This window comes from Pygocentrus nattereri, chromosome 18 (assembly GCF_015220715.1).
Source record: "Pygocentrus nattereri isolate fPygNat1 chromosome 18, fPygNat1.pri, whole genome shotgun sequence".
Taxonomy (NCBI): Eukaryota; Metazoa; Chordata; class Actinopteri; order Characiformes; family Serrasalmidae; genus Pygocentrus; species Pygocentrus nattereri.
The window spans coordinates 24,732,090-24,749,145 of record NC_051228.1 but is presented as its reverse complement, the minus strand read 5'-3'; the positions used below and the strand labels follow the sequence as shown (position 1 = coordinate 24,749,145).

Below are 17,056 nucleotides of genomic sequence, written 5' to 3'. Positions count from 1 at the left end.
CAGTATACTGGTTGGTCAGAGTAGTGGATATTCTCGTTACAACTAAAGTTTGGCGATTCAGTGCCTGGCTTATATTCTTGGTTATATGGTTATATTCTTGGCTAAGACTATTATTGCTACATTTATTTACTATATTCCCAACATGCTACATAGATAAGAGCATCTTATAAATCTAATAAATATAAATATCAAAATCCTTTTTCCTTTCACGATGATCAGAAAACAATCCTTATTCTCTACACACAAATTATGACTATTAGGAAATAATACAGCTTTGATAAGAATTCTGCACTGAAAATCCACCCAAAGTTACTTATGTCTACTTATCTTTCCCAACATTCGCGCATAACGTACATTTGCCCCACATAGTAAATCTAAATGATTTTGTCATAAAAGTTCACTGTAGATACTAGAAGGTTCATTTTTTTATGAGGCACTTCCTGATGAAGAAAACAAGCAGACACCTGCTCTTGGGGACAAGTGGCATCTTGGCCTCTCTCTCGGGAGTGCAGAGGGAGTTGTCCTGGCTGCTGTCTGTGGTCAAGGACACGGAGTCAGACATGCGAGAGGGTGAAGAGCAGTTACTGTTGTTCTGGTTACTATTAGCCACAGTCTCGTCCAGCAATGAGTCAGCATCTTTACTGTCATCTGGGTCAGGAAAGACAAGGAAGTATGCATTAAAGTGATCATCCTGTTAGTGTCTTCCATTCCACTATGGAATGTAGGGCTGTGATTAAAGATAATTTGCATAATTTATTAACCTATGAACTACCATTCAATTAACTGATTAATCTATTAAACTATTAACGTCTTCTGCGGTTCATCTCCCCTTGCCAAGGTTTAATGTTATGTAACAAGTTATTCTTCAAAGAAACAATAGAGGGCATATTGCCCCCTGTAGCATATGACCTTTGAGTCTAATGAACATCATTAGTGCAGACTGCACTTTTTTTTAAACTTAAAAGATTAGGGACATTTAGTTTAGCAAGCATTGGTATAGCTATTTGAGCACTGAAAATTACACTCTTCTACAGAAGATAAATAAACACTTGCCCCATAATTTAGCTATACTAATACTTCACACAAGTTTAAGAGAACCTTTTTTGTCCTTGCTGAGGGCCACCACTTTGGGCTGGTTGATGGAGATCTCGATGAGGGGAGGTCTCATCTCAGCAATCCTCATCTCTTCTTCCTCAGATGACAGCTCCTCTGAATCCTGGAGCAAGGCAATGTAACATCAGCAGCACATTCTAAATTTCACATGTACTTCCACATACAGATAGTGAGACAGTGTGTCCAAAAGAATCACTGGCAAATGTTAAGACGTTTCTTTGAACTATGCTGGTCTTACTTCTACAGTTGTGCAGTCTTCTTTTAAAAACCTGACATGTCAATTTCGACAGTATATTCATAGCATGCGTCAGTTAAGCCGTGATACATTTCTGACGCTGATTAAATTATGTTAAATAAGTGAATGTTCAATGTTAACAGTGGTGAGCTCACCTCAAGCGTGTCCTCATGGTTGATCATGACTCTAGAGCTATCTGAGCTCTTCAGAGGGACTCTCTCAGTATTGTGATTATCTGGAACGTCTCTTGGCTCAGGTGGAGCGGTGTTTTGGACACTGTTTGCTGTGGCTTTGGACTCCAGCTCAAGTGCTTTGCCATTGGCACAGGCAGTTTCAATCACCTGATAAAGCCAGTGCAGAGGCAACAGTGTGACAGTGTGTTCATCCAAGAAAAGCACACAAAACACACTATGTAACAAATTCCAAGTAGAACACAATGAATTTGACCCTATTACAAACTTAGTTTTGATGAGAATTCTTCCAGTTTTGTATACTTTTAACAGCAACTAACACTAATATGTGAGGGCAGTATACAAGCAGTGTCATTTAGAACAGCAGTAAAGTAGTAGTAAAGGTCAGTGGTTCCAAATCCTTTTTCTGGAGAACCCCTGCTCTTCACATTTTAGTGTTTCAAGGGCTGTTTGAATCTCTTTATGAAATACAATTACTCAACTGCTTTAGTTATCTTTTTAAAATGAAGTATTTTGGAAAATCTGAAAAGATCAACTGTATATTGTTTCCCCTTTGTCAAAAACTCAAATTTCTCAATTATTTGTCAAAATAGAATCTGTAGATTCCACAACTATGAATATAATCAATACAGTTCACAGTAGTATTTTAGTGTTTTCTAAGGTGTAACAACGTATCTGGACATTGTGCTACAACAAGTTAAGACTGTAACAAAGTTCACCGTGAAGGAGTGTCAATGCAACAGGAAGAACTGTGCCATCTAATTGTTGGGAACACCAAAGTTTGCAAATGAACAGCATGAAACTTCAGTACTCTTTCTGGCCCCTGGCTCTAGAGTCACTAAGGAGCTGCAACTACATTATTACTGCCTTTATTTTTCTTTTTCTTCATTTAACTGTTTTTTAAAATATCAAAAGGATACCAAAACCTGAACCTTGTATCATGAGTCAAATCAATGGCTAAATTTGTTAATAAACCCCTGGTGTGTTCCTGCTCTAATACGTCTGATTTGTCTCAGAACTGCTGATTAGTTGAATGGAGACAGAAACACATATATACACAGACAAAAGCAATACTAAAGCAACAGCAACATTAAAAATACTGCAGGAAAAATAAATGAAACAATTAGATTTTGCATCAGAACATGAGTCAGGATCCTGTAGAGCTCACCTTAACTCCTACACTTTGCACTCCAATGTGGTTCCTCTCAATGGACGTCTCGTCTCCTGATTCATCCTCCTTGAGCCGGTGGGCTACAGACTGTGCTGTTTTTACCATGTTCTTCAACTCGTCAGGGTATGGTGTTGGGTAGCGCTTCAGGTTCCCTTCCTGAACAGAGATTAACAGGACAATGTACCTTTTATGCCACATGGACGTTCAACTTGCTAACTGGTCTGTTCCAGCTTTCATTCTTAACATTCTGTGAATAGTCATTATGCTGAGCTGCCAGTTTATCTAGAACACTTATCTTTAAACATGGAACGATAACATAAATTTAGACAAACAAAATTATTGTGATCCAAGTTCAGTTACAAGTATCAAGTGTGAGTTACCCTATAGCTTGTATTTTGTATTTAATTATGAACTAAACACCAACTGGGCTAGCTTTAAAATCATATGTAATAATAACAATTATTTGTTATTATTACATCTGATTTTAAAGCTAGCCAACTTTAGGTAAAGACAACTTTAACAAATTCTTCACAAACTTAACAAAATGTTATCACACAGTGTTTCTCCATGTTCATTTGGTTGGAAAGCGAAATAATGCCAAACTGCCAAGGTGACACCCTTCTTTTGGACAAGCTTGTCCATTTTAACCTCTACCTTTTCATTTGTATTCCAGCAGTGTTGCTCAAATGGAAAGTTCACATTATAATCTGCCATTATAGGTCACAGAGTCTGTCTGTCAATATGACAGAGTATGCATGTGTGTAATAAACTAATTCAGGTTTGGATAGTCTATAATTAAGCACAATCTTCTTTACTGTATATAATTTTGAATTAAGCATAGATTAAAATAATTGTACAAAAGGAATGGTTAAATAAAGGGGAAAAAATAATGTGATACATAAAGAATGAAAATAACTAACCATTATATTAAGCATCGGTCCAGGACTACATTAACATATGTCCATACATAAATTTAATTAGTGGGATACATTCATCCAAGCAAAAATGCTGCTGGGCATGGTACACTCATACTAGCAAATATCCAACACATACCAACATCCAACTACCATACTGGTATCACTGTTGTGTTCAGAATGGCTCCACCATAATATCTGGTCAGAGGTGATCCTAGGGTGGTCCCTTTCCACTGATAAATGGGGTAGAGGGGGACTGATAAATTGTGCTGGGCAGTCAGTGACTGTATATCTACAAAGTTCACTAGGTACACCTGACCAAATGGGCAGTGAGTGTAGGTAAATGTTAAATGTACCTAATAAAACTGGCCCTGCATCACATACAGGTGAAATATGGAGCCATAATTCAAGGCCTGTCAGGAAAGAGTACTTCAGGGCATTGTAAATCAGCCCCAGGAGTATGAGGGCACTTTATGCAGGCCAGACTGACGAGGTGGGCACTCAGAGGGGTGACAGCGATGCTACATTTAATAAATGGAGCTACGCAAGTTCAAATTCCACATATTAACTTTGTAGTCCAAGATCAAATCACATGTGAAATAACATATGAACACTTATCTTGTTCAGGGTTGACAACTCTCGTTTTTCTCTATTATTTTATACTTAATTTGTTGAGATTTACAGTCATTAATATCTTAAAGGAATCAACTGAACCACGCTGGCTAAACAAGTGACTGAGGCTCCGCTTTTTCAGTTAGATGCCGTTTAGCACTCCAAACTATAGATAAACAAATTGTGTATTTGAGTGTTTCTTTCTTTAAATGTTGTTTCCTATTTTAACCCTTCAAAAATCTCAGGCTTATAACATACCAAGTCTTATTATTCAGTAACTACAGGGACTTCAGTGCAAAGTGGCTGAGCTATTCTTGGGTTATAGAAGTGTGCAATAAAACTAAGGGCCTACCAATGGGTGGCCATTTATCGTTTACTTCACTAACTCTTACTTCAGGCTTTCAAAGAAAAAGGGTGACAATGCAAAATCTCAGGCAGAGGAAGTGTGAGAAGTGTTCAGCCTTTAGTTAAGATTTTCTGGGTATTTTTCTGGGCAGTCAGTGACTGTATATCTACAAAGTTCACTTACATGGTAGGTACACCTGACCAAATGGGCAGTGAGTGTAGGTACATGTTAAATGTACCTAATAAAACTGGCCCTGCATCACATACAGGTGAAATATGGAGCCATAATTCAAGGCCTGTCAGGAAAGAGTACTTCAGGGTATTGTAAATCAGCCCCAGGGGTATGAGGGCACTTTATGCAGGCCAGACTGACGAGGTGGGCACTCAGAGGGGTGACAACGATGCTACATCAGATGGGGAGAGCTTGAGGGACTGAGTGTGTTTCTGGTATCAGGCCAGACAGCCATCCAGAGTCACTAAGAGAGGTTGTCAGAGACAGGGGAGAAGGCCCAGACAGTGTTTTATCTAGGTGATTTGACAGTATGCCATCAAACAGCCTCCAAATGAATCTCCAGTTAAACTGAAACCTTCAGAAGGCTTCATAACATACACAATACACAGCTGTAATGTTTAATAATTTTGCTATATATCTACTCCATTATCTCTTCTATTGACTGTCTATGGTGACAAGACTTAATGGATAGGCAAAAACTGATGGGCTAAACTGCTATAGGTTGAACAGGTGGTCATATGTAAACATGTGACAGGTTGTCACATCACAGCCACAATGAAATCACAGCTATTCAAAGCACACTGTGCTTTAAGAACTCCACCAGGACACATGATAAAGTTCTCTGGAACAGTCAGGGGCAAATGGGGTGAAGCTTTCTTTCTGACACAAAAGATACTGGCACTAAGCCTAGCATGACACTCAAGATTCATCGGAAACACGCCCGGAAACCCAGCCAAACCATAACGATACCTGTGGGAACGTGCACATGAAGTGTGCTTCGCAAATACTGTATACAGTTCACTATAAGAAATTTTGCAAACAGTCTTAGCCTATTGTTCCACAAGTGAATGTAATCTTCATTAGAACATCGTAGCTAGTTCAGCACTTTCAAGATGTTTTCCCCTCAGGAAAAATGTGAAAGAGGTAGGATGACTATCAGCGTATGTGTTTGAACATGTGCATGCACACACTCAAGTTTCACAAAAGGGAAAAGTTCAGACTAAGGGTAAGGAGCGTTGGGGAACACAGAAGAAAGGGAGAAAAATAATGAAAGAATATTTTATGTTCTGCTTTACTCATGCTGATGAAACTGAGCAAAAGTGAGAGAGACAGAGAGCAAGAGAAAGACTACAGCAGTGAAAGACGCCAATATTTTAATGTTAGCAGATTTTTTTTTAGAATGTTTATAAAAAGAACTGATATAACAAAGGAACCAATGTGAATTTGGGAGAACATTCTAGAACACAGTAAATGGGAACAACACCACAGACTGTGAATGGGGAATATTATGAATTGGGAGGATAATATTTTTAGAATGGTGTCAATACAGTGGAATATCTTCTAGAAGAAAGTAACTGGAGGTAGAAAAATCTACCACAGTGTGAACTGTGGGGAACATTCTAGAACAGTGTGAACAGGGAGATTCTAGAACACTGTAAATGGGGATGAACATTCTAAAAGTATGGGAAGAATTGGGAAGAACATTTTAGAACTAAGTGAATGGGGAACATTTAAGAACACTGAATAGAGAGGATAACATTTTCAGAATAATGTAAATAGAGTAGAAAGTAGTTTAGAACAAAATATCTGGGGGTAGAACTATATAGCACTGTGTGAAAGGGGGGGCATTCTAGAACAGTGTGAATGGGGAGAAACACTTCCTAGAAAACTACAAATGGAGGTGAACATTTCTAGAATAGCATGAATGGCGAGTACAACATTCTAGAACACTATAAACAAGGGAAGCCAGAACAGTGAGAATGAGTAAAAATGTACTAGAACAGTGTGAAGGGGGGGCATGCAAGAACAGGGTAAACAGAACTGTGAGAACATTCTAGACTCCCAACAATCACACAGGAACGGCCCTGGATGTAAAAAGGAATAAAGAGATGAAGAAAGTGGGAGAGGATGTGGGGTAAAGGGCAGTTCAGTGGGTGCACTGACCCGTGGTGGAGTTTCTCTCTCATCTTTGTCCTCGTCACATTCGAACGCCACCTGTGCCCTCTGCTTTCTCTGCTCCTCCCACAGAGTTGGGTTAAAACTCTCACTGTCTGAATTAGGCATATCTGAGAGAGAGAGAGAGAGAGAGAGAGAGAGAGAGAGAGAGAGAGAGAGAGAGAGAAATCTGGTTAAAATCATATGCAACATCATATGGATTTCGATGCAACATCAACAGATGAGGTCTGAACACTCAGGCCTCAAAAACAACTCCCCTGAACTGGTCGCCTTTAGCGGCAGTGACGTTTGCTTTTCTGAAGAGTTTTAGGTGGAGTTGCTAGGCGACGGGTAAAGACTTTTTAATCTCTCCCTCTGTGGAATTCAGCACAGCTCCCTTTTGTGATTTTCCTCTCAGTGCTGCTCTCAGCAACAATGAAGGGTTTGTGTCTTCAAGGGTAAAAACAGCAGAGGTGGCGGTTGAGGCCAGATAGTGAATGAGCCGCAGGTAACCTGCACTGGAATGAAATGCAAACTGTTTGACGGAGGATTTCACCCTTCCTCATACGATCACGTTACTTGTATTTTTTAGCCATTCGCATTAGTGTACTGACCAGAATTTTCAGCCCCTTGAAGTCAGTCCCAAGATTTAAGGCTTTAATATGTCTATTGTGTTACGAGTTTGTATACTGTTTAAACAAACATGAATTTAATGAATGACTGCATTAAAAACTCACGCAAATACTTTAACAATTGAGGCTAGTAGGGGCCTGCTAACATTATACCTGTCTCCCAAATAGTACTGGTCTCTCCTAGTGAGATGACTGCTTTCTATTTCAGGTATGCCATCAAGCAGTGCTAGGCGTAAAAGCCACGGGATGTTAATGCAGTGTGCGTGAAAGACACCAAGATGTCACAAGGTTCAGGTAGCTCCATTTAAAGCACAGAGATATTCAAAAGGCTCCTGTGTCTGAACAAAGCCAACAGAGTCAGCATCTTGATTCCGCTGTTCAAAAATCTGATTTGTGTTGAAAATTGCATAAAGTTCATTGTAGCATTGCAAGCACTTCAGGTCAGAGAGCTGAGTGGGGAGGATGCCAGCACACACAAAATAGCTTTGTTTCAACAGAATTGACTGATTATGTGGACTGCCACACATGTGCAGAGGGAAATGTGTCAAAAACTGACAATGCCATTCACTTATTAAAGCATTTGACATTGCATGGGTTAAATTAAAGGGTGTAGCAGTGAATAAGACACTATTTACCAATAACTGCAGGTTTTACATGTGAATTGTTGGCACTACCATTTCTGTTAGTTCTATGAATTGTTATTTATTGGTAAATGGAAATTTGTGGTGAAGAGACATTTTGGTATCAGTAGAGAAAATGTACATAAAATGAGTGTGCAAAAAAAAATACCAAAGGGCTGGATAAAATTCAATAAAACTAAAGATCTGTCCCAAAAGATACCTACTATGAGAGCTGGCCCGAGCGGCATTTGACTAGCTTTGAACATTCATTGTTAATTCTGTGTAAACACTATTAAAATAATTTACAAAAGTAATTACAATTAACACAACAATTGTAAGCAGGTTCATTTATTTTAGATCACTTTATGATAGACACCTGTGAGACAGATGTGCTGTAACCTTATATCAGATGTAAAGAAAGATGAGAGTGATTTTTTCCTTTTGTTCAGCTTTTAGTTAAGATTTTCTGGGTATTTTTTTTTTAAATAGTTTAATAGGCCCATCATTAGGTAATTGCCAAATGTTCCTGGTTTTATGCTAAAATGTTTGGTTCAGAACAGGGACAAATAAGCTACTTAGGAAGTCTCTTTTCAGGAATCCTCAAAAGCGTTCAGGAATTATTGTACAGTGTAAATAAGGATAACAGAAGATGAAGCTTCTGAATACTAAACAAGGGAACAGACGCCAAGGTAACAGGCCAGGCCCAGTATAACAATTTTCTTTCATTTTTTACTAGCAAGAAAATTTATTTAAGGTATTACAAGACCTTTACTTGTTTTTATTTAAAACAGAACACACTCAAAGAGTTTAATTCGGAAATGTGTGTCAGAATTGAAAATTTGTTAATGACACCCAACCCAAGGAGGATTACTCACAGTCTTCAGTTCTGCTCTGCTGTGGGAACATGTAGTTGGTGAGAACAGTTTTGTGTGTCTCTGGATCCTCCTCCTTCTGCAGTGGGATGAGCGGCTTGGACTGCAGGAAAAAAGCACAGCATTGGATCAGTGATTATAAAGCAATTCCACCGACTGGTCACATTTCGAAAGATAAATATGACAGGTGATGAAGAACCAACAAAACTGCTTTTTACTTCAATTTGAGAAAACATTAGTGCATATATTATTACAACACACAAAATCATTTTACTGCAGCTGGCTTTGAGGCAACCATGGAGATGAGACATAGTGGGAGCGCTTTTAATCCAACTCATTCATTCATTACAGCAGAAGATTATTCAAAAGGCTTCCTTATAAATGTCTCAGTTAAGCACTAATAGCCACGGACACTAAGGAAGCAATATTCATAGTTAGAGGTCAAAGTCATCTTCACACATGTAGTAATTCTAAGCTGTGTGTGACTAATGTGTGTGAATATGTACTTGTTTACATACATTTTCTTGTCAAAGTTTCAGTTGTTCAGTTAATTCTGCAGGAATTTTTTTTTTTTTTTTTTACACCTTCAACTTTGGTTTTCAGAGTTAGCTGTTAACAGTCCCATTGTCTCTTTATCTTTGATTAATAATTTAAACTCCCATTTATTTGAATGTTATTTATTTGCTGTGACTTTCTCTTTCCTTATGCAAGCCGATGATCCCACAGCTCATCTCCTCAGTATCTCATCAATACCTCTTGAAAAGTTAATGATTTTTACATAATGGACATTTTGACTGGAAACGAAACATATGAAAGGTGCCCTCTGACTTATGCACATTTGTTTCCATAGACAACCATGCCCAAAGAGCAAAAACACCCTTCCAGAGAAATCTGAAGTGTTTTGCCTGAGGAGTCTAGCAGGTTTTGTGTATGTGCAGGTCTTTTCACAGTGGCAGTGTTGTCTCTGGGTCAGCTGGCAGACCGGCTGAAAGTGTGCTTTACTGCTTTCAGGTAGAGTCTCTGTTCTGATCTCAGAGGGGTTTAACTTAACATTTATAACCGTGCAAGTTTTGACAACAAAAAGTACAGCAGAAGCTGCAACATATGGCAGTTTTTTCAGCCTAAATCACTTCTCCCATGTGAGTAAGACTGTGTAGGAGTGTATGTGTGTGAAAGAGAGTGATGGGCACAGAGAAAGAGAGAGAGAAAGAGAGGTGGAGATATAGGAGAGAGAGAGAGAGAGAGAGAGAGAGAGAAAGAGAAAGAGAAAGAGAGAGCGAGAGAGAGAGAGAGGCAGGGGGAAAAAGAAATACAGAGAAAGAGATAGGGAGAGAGGACAGAAAAAGGAAGAGAGAGAGCAATAGATAAAAAGGGAAGAGAGGGAGAGATACAGAGATAAGGAGAGAGAGCGAGAGAGAGGCAGAGGAAGAGAGAGCGAGAGAGAGTGAGAGAGAGAGAGAGAGAGAGAGAGAGAGCGCGAGAGACGCAGGGGAAAAAGAAATACAGAGAAAGAGATAGGGAGAGGACAGAAAAAGGAAGAGAGAGCAATAGATAAAAAGGGAAGAGAGTGAGAGATACAGAGATAGGGAGAGACACACAGAGAGAGAGAGAGAGAGAGAGAGAGAGAGAGAGAGAGAGAGAGAGAGAGAGAGAGAGAGAGAGAGAGAGAGAGAGAGAGAGAGACAGAGGGAGAGAAAGGGGATTAGAGACAGAGAGAGAATGATAAGGGAAAAGGAGAGATGAAGGGATGGGAGTGAGAGAGGGAGGAAGAGATGGGGAGAGAGGAGTGAGACAGATATAGGAAGAAATAGAGAGACAAGGAGAGAGATATAATGGGAGACAGAGATGGGGAGAGAGAGAAAGAGTAGAGGGTGGTAAAGGGGAATAGTTATATTCTCAAATCATTAGTCAGAGAGTGTACGGTAACTTGCAGTGATTACTCACACATTCAGTTACCCACACACATGATCTATCAAGATGTGAGAAGATATACATCTCCCATATTTTATATATAAGTCAACGTCAACGACACCACCACCACCAGCATCAGCATCAACACCACCACAGAGTAGTTCTAAAGGCAAAAGGTAACCCAGCTCTCAATTACCCTTTATGTGAAGGTGACAGTTTAGGCTGAAGCACACAGCATGGTGTTACAACACATCACTGTGACAGAAACAGAACAGACTGTCAACACACTGTGACTCTCTGAGCTGCTGTGCTCACTGTGAGTTAAAACTTAGAACAGGGCTGCCCCGAGTGTGGTCCTGACTGCACCTCTCAAATATACATACATACATCACTGCTGTCGGAAGAAAACCTTGCATCTCCATTTTTGCCATTTTTCAGTTTTTGATATATTTTCAAAGGACCTGTTGTTCTTTACATTGTGTGTAAATTTCATGATGAACGGATCAAAAGAAACGACCCAAAATGAACTGGAAAGACATCCGGTTCCATTGACTTACATTAAAACTACAGCAGGTTTTTTCTTTCTCCTGTAAAGTTAACATTTTGGAGATATGAGGTTTTGTTTCGACAACAGCGACATACACACACACACAGTCACAGTTATCACTGGTGATAATGAATGCACGGTGAAAAGAACTCATTTTCTCAAATAAGTGATGAAATTCTGTCAAAAGTGCAAAAACTTCCAAAACCACATTTGTGTTTGTAAGGAGAAAATACATTTACAATTCAATGTATGTGAAGTCTTGCACAGCAGAGCAAAGACTATCCTTTACATTTATGCCATGCCTGTCGTTGTTTGACATCAAAACAAATGGAAAAATCTTCAGACTTAAACCTGTTGGTGTAGAATGTTAACCAACAGTAAATCTAATTACCTGCATATTTGCATAATTATGCAATTAATTTGAAAAGGTACAGTAATAAAAACTCCAGGGGTTTGGCTATTGCTTACCTGATTTTCAGACAGCCACATAGCAGTCATCTGATTCAGCTTGGTGAAACTGTAGGGAAGGTTTTTTAGCCTGACAATAAAGAGAAGGGAGAGATATCAAGAACAATGCAAAGACTTTAATAATATAAACAAGGTAATGTAATTTAGCGCTCTCTGCTGGAATGAAAAATGAGAGGCTAACTCAGGTAAGGTCTTTTCCCCTCAGCAGGATTCTGGCTTTGCCACTAAATTGCATTGTCTGCTGAGTCATGGCCAAATCAAACTCAGCTGGCAGCCCACGGTTACTATGAATAACGTCCCCATTTCTCCCCTGAATCACAAGGCCTCGGCGCCTCACAACTTTAAAAACCATTCAAACTCCTGCAAAACTATCAAGTGTGCATTCGTTTGGTCCAATTTCATCATCTGTTCAATACTGAGTCTACAACACACCAATCTAAAATGTATCAGAAAAAAGGCAAATGGATTAAAGAAATGGATTCTGCTCTACCGTAAACAAAATGCATACGTTTTAGTCATCTGGAACAAACCAAATGAAGAACAGCTGCTCGGTATGTTACTATCCAAGAGAAGAAAGGGCTACAGTGAAATGCCTGAAGGTAGGCCAAATATAACTCAGCTATGACATACGCTTCAATTCAAAATTCATACCACAGAGGATCAGCTTAACAAGGCTTGGAAAACATTGATATAGATGCTAGCACACACTCTTACTGAAGCCTAAGAAATTTTAGACCTGACTCCCAAGCATGTAAACATTTTATCATACAGCAGACATTAAGGCTTCACAGATTTATCACTGGAAATCCCATCAATAAAGCACTGATGATGGCTCTTTAAATATTATATATTATACAAGAAACTACATTAAGGAATATAATATTTTGAAAAATAATATCACACATTTTTACATTTTTGTTCATGTTGTTAAGCTGACATGTTTAGTTCTTAAGTCAAATTATAAGGTTATTTATAAGTGGTTTATTATTACTATTATTATTATTATTATTCAGTTATAATTTATTATGATTGACAACTGTGAGCTAATAAGCCACTGTTTCATTTCTGACCAAGCTGAACTACTTTGGCCAATATTATCAATGATCAGAATATTAAGCCAAAACAGATATATCATATTTTATATATATCCAGACATGTTCAGAAGTTTGAACAAAGTTTTGATTTTCTAAGAGAACATACTAACACATCCTGCTCATATGTGTAATAATAATAATTGTGTGCAAAAACTCAGAGGTACTATAATTTTAACTGCTTTATACTAGATGAGTCATATTTATTATTACAGTCACCGCCACTTTACTACACTGCTCAAAAAAATAAAGAGAACACTTAAACAACACAATATAACTTTAAGTAAATCAAACTTCCGTGAAATCAAACTGTCCACTTAGGAGGTTTCACATGCTGTTGTGCAAATGGAATAGACAACAGCTGGAAATTATTGGCAATTAGCAAGACACACTCAATAAAGGAGTGGTTCTGCAGGTGGGAACCACAGACCACTTCTCAGTACCTTTCTGCTTTCTGGCTGATGTTTTGGTCACTTTTGAATGTTGGTGGTGCTTTCACACTTGTGGTAGCATGAGACGGACTCTACAACCCACACAAGTGGCTCAGGTAGTGCAGCTCACATCAATGCGAGCTGTAGCAAGAAGGTTTGCTGTGTCTGTCAGCGTAGTGTCCAGAGGCTGGAGGCGCTACCAGGAGACAGGCCAGTACACCAGGAGACGTGGAGGAGGCCATAGGAGGGTAATAACCCAGCAACAGGACCGCTACCTCCGCCTTTGTGCAAGGAGGAACAGGAGGAGCACTGCCAGAGCCCTGCAAACGGTTAGAAACCGACTCCATGAGGATGGTATGAGGGCCTGACGCCACTGGCGCTCTGTGCTCTTCACAGATGAAAGCAGGTTCACACTGAGCACATGTGACAGACGTGACAGAGTCTGGAGACGCCGTGGAGAGCGATCTGCTACCTGCAACATCCTTCAGCATGACCGGTTTGGCAGTGGGTCAGGAATGGTGTGGGGTGGCATTTCTTTGGAGGGCTGCACAGCCCTCCATGTGCTCGCCAGAGGTAGCCTGACTGCCATTAGGTACCGAGATGAGATCATCAGACCCCTTATGAGACCATATGTTGGTGCGGTTGGCCCTGGGTTCCTCCTAATGCAGGACAATGCTAGACCTCATGTGGCTGGAGTGTGTCAGCAGTTCCTGCAAGATGAAGGCATTGAAGCTATGGACTGGCCCGCCCGTTCCCCAGACCTGAATCCGATTGAGCATTTCTGGGACATCATGTCTCGCTCCATCCACCAACGCCACATTGCACCACAGCCTGTTCAGGAGTTGGCGGATGCTTTAGTCTGGGTCTGGGAGGAGATCCCTCAGAAGACCATCCGCCACCTCATCAGGAGCATGCCCGGGCGTTGTAGGGAGGTCATACAGGCACGTGGAGGCCACACACAATACTGAGCCTCATTTTGACTTGTTTTAAGGACATTACATCAAAGTTGGATCAGCCTGTAGTGTGTTTTTCCACTTTAATTTTGTGTGTGACTCCAAATCCAGGCCTCCCATTGATTAATAAATTTGATTTCCATTGATGATTTTTGTGTGATTTTGTTGTCAGCACATTCAACTTTGTACAGAACAAAGTATTCAATGAGAATATTTCATTCATTCAGATCTAGGATGTGTTAGAGTGTTCCCTTTATTTCCATAAGTACTTAAATCTTGTGTACTTATTGCACATTTTTCTCTTTATCTTTGTTTTAAATTATTAAAGTGTTTATTCTTTTACATAAATAGTTGCAACTGTAACAACTGCAATTTCTCCCTGTGATCAATAAAGGATTCTGATTCTCATTCTGCACAGAAAACACGCTTAACTATGGCAGTTTTTATCAATTTTAGTGCACTGGTTATCCTTATTTGTTGAGTTTAGCATGTTAAAACACATTAAATTTCAAAAATGTAAAATTTTTACACAGTCCACATTTCATATTTTATTTTTTTTACAATCTGTTTATCTCAACTAACAGTAACAAAATGTACATGCATCTTCTCTACAGTCCTGTGTTTTGCAGTAAATATCATTAAAGCAACAAGGACTGTCACTTAAAACACACAAGCATTGGCTTTAAAGGACTCAGAGCGTATGTGCATGAGTGTGTGCAGAGGAGAAGACTCACTTGTTGTCGCTCAGATTGATGACCTTGAGTTTCTGCATGTCGCCCATCTCCTCCGGCAGAGACTCCAGCTTGTTGGAGTGCAGGAAAAGCACAGTGGCGTTCTTCAGGCAGCCCATCTGTCCAACACACAGACACACACACACTTATTTTGGCAGAGGGAGAAGTACAGCAAACCTGATAACCCCTTCAGTCAGGGAGCTTTAATCAGAATACAGGATTGACGTGAGTGAGATCACTTCAAACACACATCAACAAGAAAGAGGACAGAAGAGCCACAAACGACACTGCATCACTGTGGCATGTGCTAACAGCAGCAGATGAAGCACATATGGAAAACAAATGAGAGCAGCTCTATTGTATACACTTAATATTATTAACACTGAGCTTTATATAAGAAGTTCACAGCCTTTATATTATTACGTAATATGTATATACACACAGGCGAGCCATAAACATGACTAATATGCTGTTTGTCCTGGGTATCCCACCAAAACAGCACAGGTAAGCCGAGGCATAGACACTCTAAAACCTCTGAAGGTGCTCTGTGGTATCTGGCACCAAGTTGTTAGCAGTAGATCCTTTAAGTCTTGTAAGTTGTGAGGTGGAGTTGCTGCAGATTGGAGTTTTTGTTCCATCACATCCCACAGATGCTCCATGGGAGCAACCATTCCTGAACAATGAGGAGTGAGACAGGGCTCGTTATCCAGCTGAAGGAGGTCACTCCACTACAACCAGGAACGCGACTGCCATGAAAAGGTGTACCTGGTCTGCAACCACGTTTAGGTAGACAGAACAGCTTTTGTTGCCCTAGCAAAGTGATGAGTTGTTGGGCAACCAAGACTTATCACTGATGTCCAGAAACACCCCACAAGCCCTGCTGTTTTGGAGATGCTGTGACCCAGTTTTAGGCCATAATAATTTGTCAAAAGGTGCTTCTCACAAATCCAACACATTAATTAAAATGAATAGTTCACTTACTGTCTAATATATCTCAGACCTCGATATGCGCCACTGTTACAAGATAATCAAGGTTATTCAATTCAGTTGTAACTAGTCATAACGTTATGGCCTAATATGTATGGGCTGTCAAACAACTATAATATGTAGCTATGATGAATCTCAAGTCTTATTTGCTCTAATTTCATTCTAAAGCATTATTTCCCCCAAATTACTGCATTTTCCTAAAGGAATAGATGACAGAACTAAATAAGCTCCTCAGAATGTATTTATTACTTTCTATAATTCAACTGGAACTTAAATATAAAACTCATATCACATACATGCAGTGAGAGGAACAGTGGCTGCATGCTTCAACTTCTTCATGATTGTAGATCATTCTGCTGTGTCATGGCTTCTGTTACCGATGCATTTACCATCATGCCGTGTGTGTATACACATACATACACACACAGCACTACAGTACTCACCTCTGGAGGCATCTGGGTGAGGAAGTTGTGGTCAGCAGCAAAGGTCCGCAAATTCACACACTGACCAACTGCAGGAGGCAGAGACTCAATCTCATTAAAGCTACAGTCTAGCTCGTCCAGAGCGGTTAGTCTGAGAGGGAGAGAGAGGGAGAGAGAGGGAGAGAGAGGGAGAGAGAGGGAGAGAGAGGGAGAGAGAGAGAGAGAGAGAGAGAGAGAGAGAGAGAGAGAGAGAGAGAGAGAGAGAGAGAGACAGACAAACAGACAGACAGACAGACAGACAGACAGACAGAGGGGGAACAGAGTTAATTAAGGCCATATAATATATGGATTAACTTTAATACCATTGTGTCCTGCTTCTACAGAAAGCTTTAAAACCACTTGGAACTGACAAAGGAATAAAAAAAATAAAAATAAAAAAAAAACGTAAGATGGTCAGTATCACACACAATCCTTTTATCCACACTTACAGCACATTTCAGACCTTTCACAGACTATACTTGCAGCAGCCTCAGTACTGTTCTCAGAGTCTTACTGCTGAGTGCTAGTCAGCATATCGCGCCGTACGAAACGCATTACTAACACTGGCCCACATACAGATGCACTACTTGGATAAGTATGGCGA

General features: G+C 39.8%; 1 protein-coding gene across 3 annotated transcripts in view; it reads right to left on the bottom strand.

Moving 5' to 3' along the window:
- erbin (erbb2 interacting protein) overlaps positions 1-17,056 on the bottom strand; it is a 120,881-nt gene that overhangs the window by 21,176 nt on the left and 82,649 nt on the right. For 2 of the 3 annotated variants that reach the window (XM_037547240.1, XM_017700256.2), the window contains 9 exons: positions 16,435-16,564; positions 15,008-15,123; positions 11,799-11,868; positions 8,876-8,975; positions 6,758-6,879; positions 2,708-2,866; positions 1,504-1,689; positions 1,099-1,216; positions 465-648 (listed from right to left, as the gene is read on the bottom strand). In XM_037547240.1, the coding sequence (XP_037403137.1) occupies positions 465-648; positions 1,099-1,216; positions 1,504-1,689; positions 2,708-2,866; positions 6,758-6,879; positions 8,876-8,975; positions 11,799-11,868; positions 15,008-15,123; positions 16,435-16,564 (1,185 nt within the window). Of the gene's footprint in view, positions 1-464; positions 651-1,098; positions 1,217-1,503; positions 1,690-2,707; positions 2,867-6,757; positions 6,880-8,875; positions 8,976-11,798; positions 11,869-15,007; positions 15,124-16,434; positions 16,565-17,056 lie in introns of those variants that run through there. The other variant, XM_037547241.1, reaches the window with a different exon arrangement.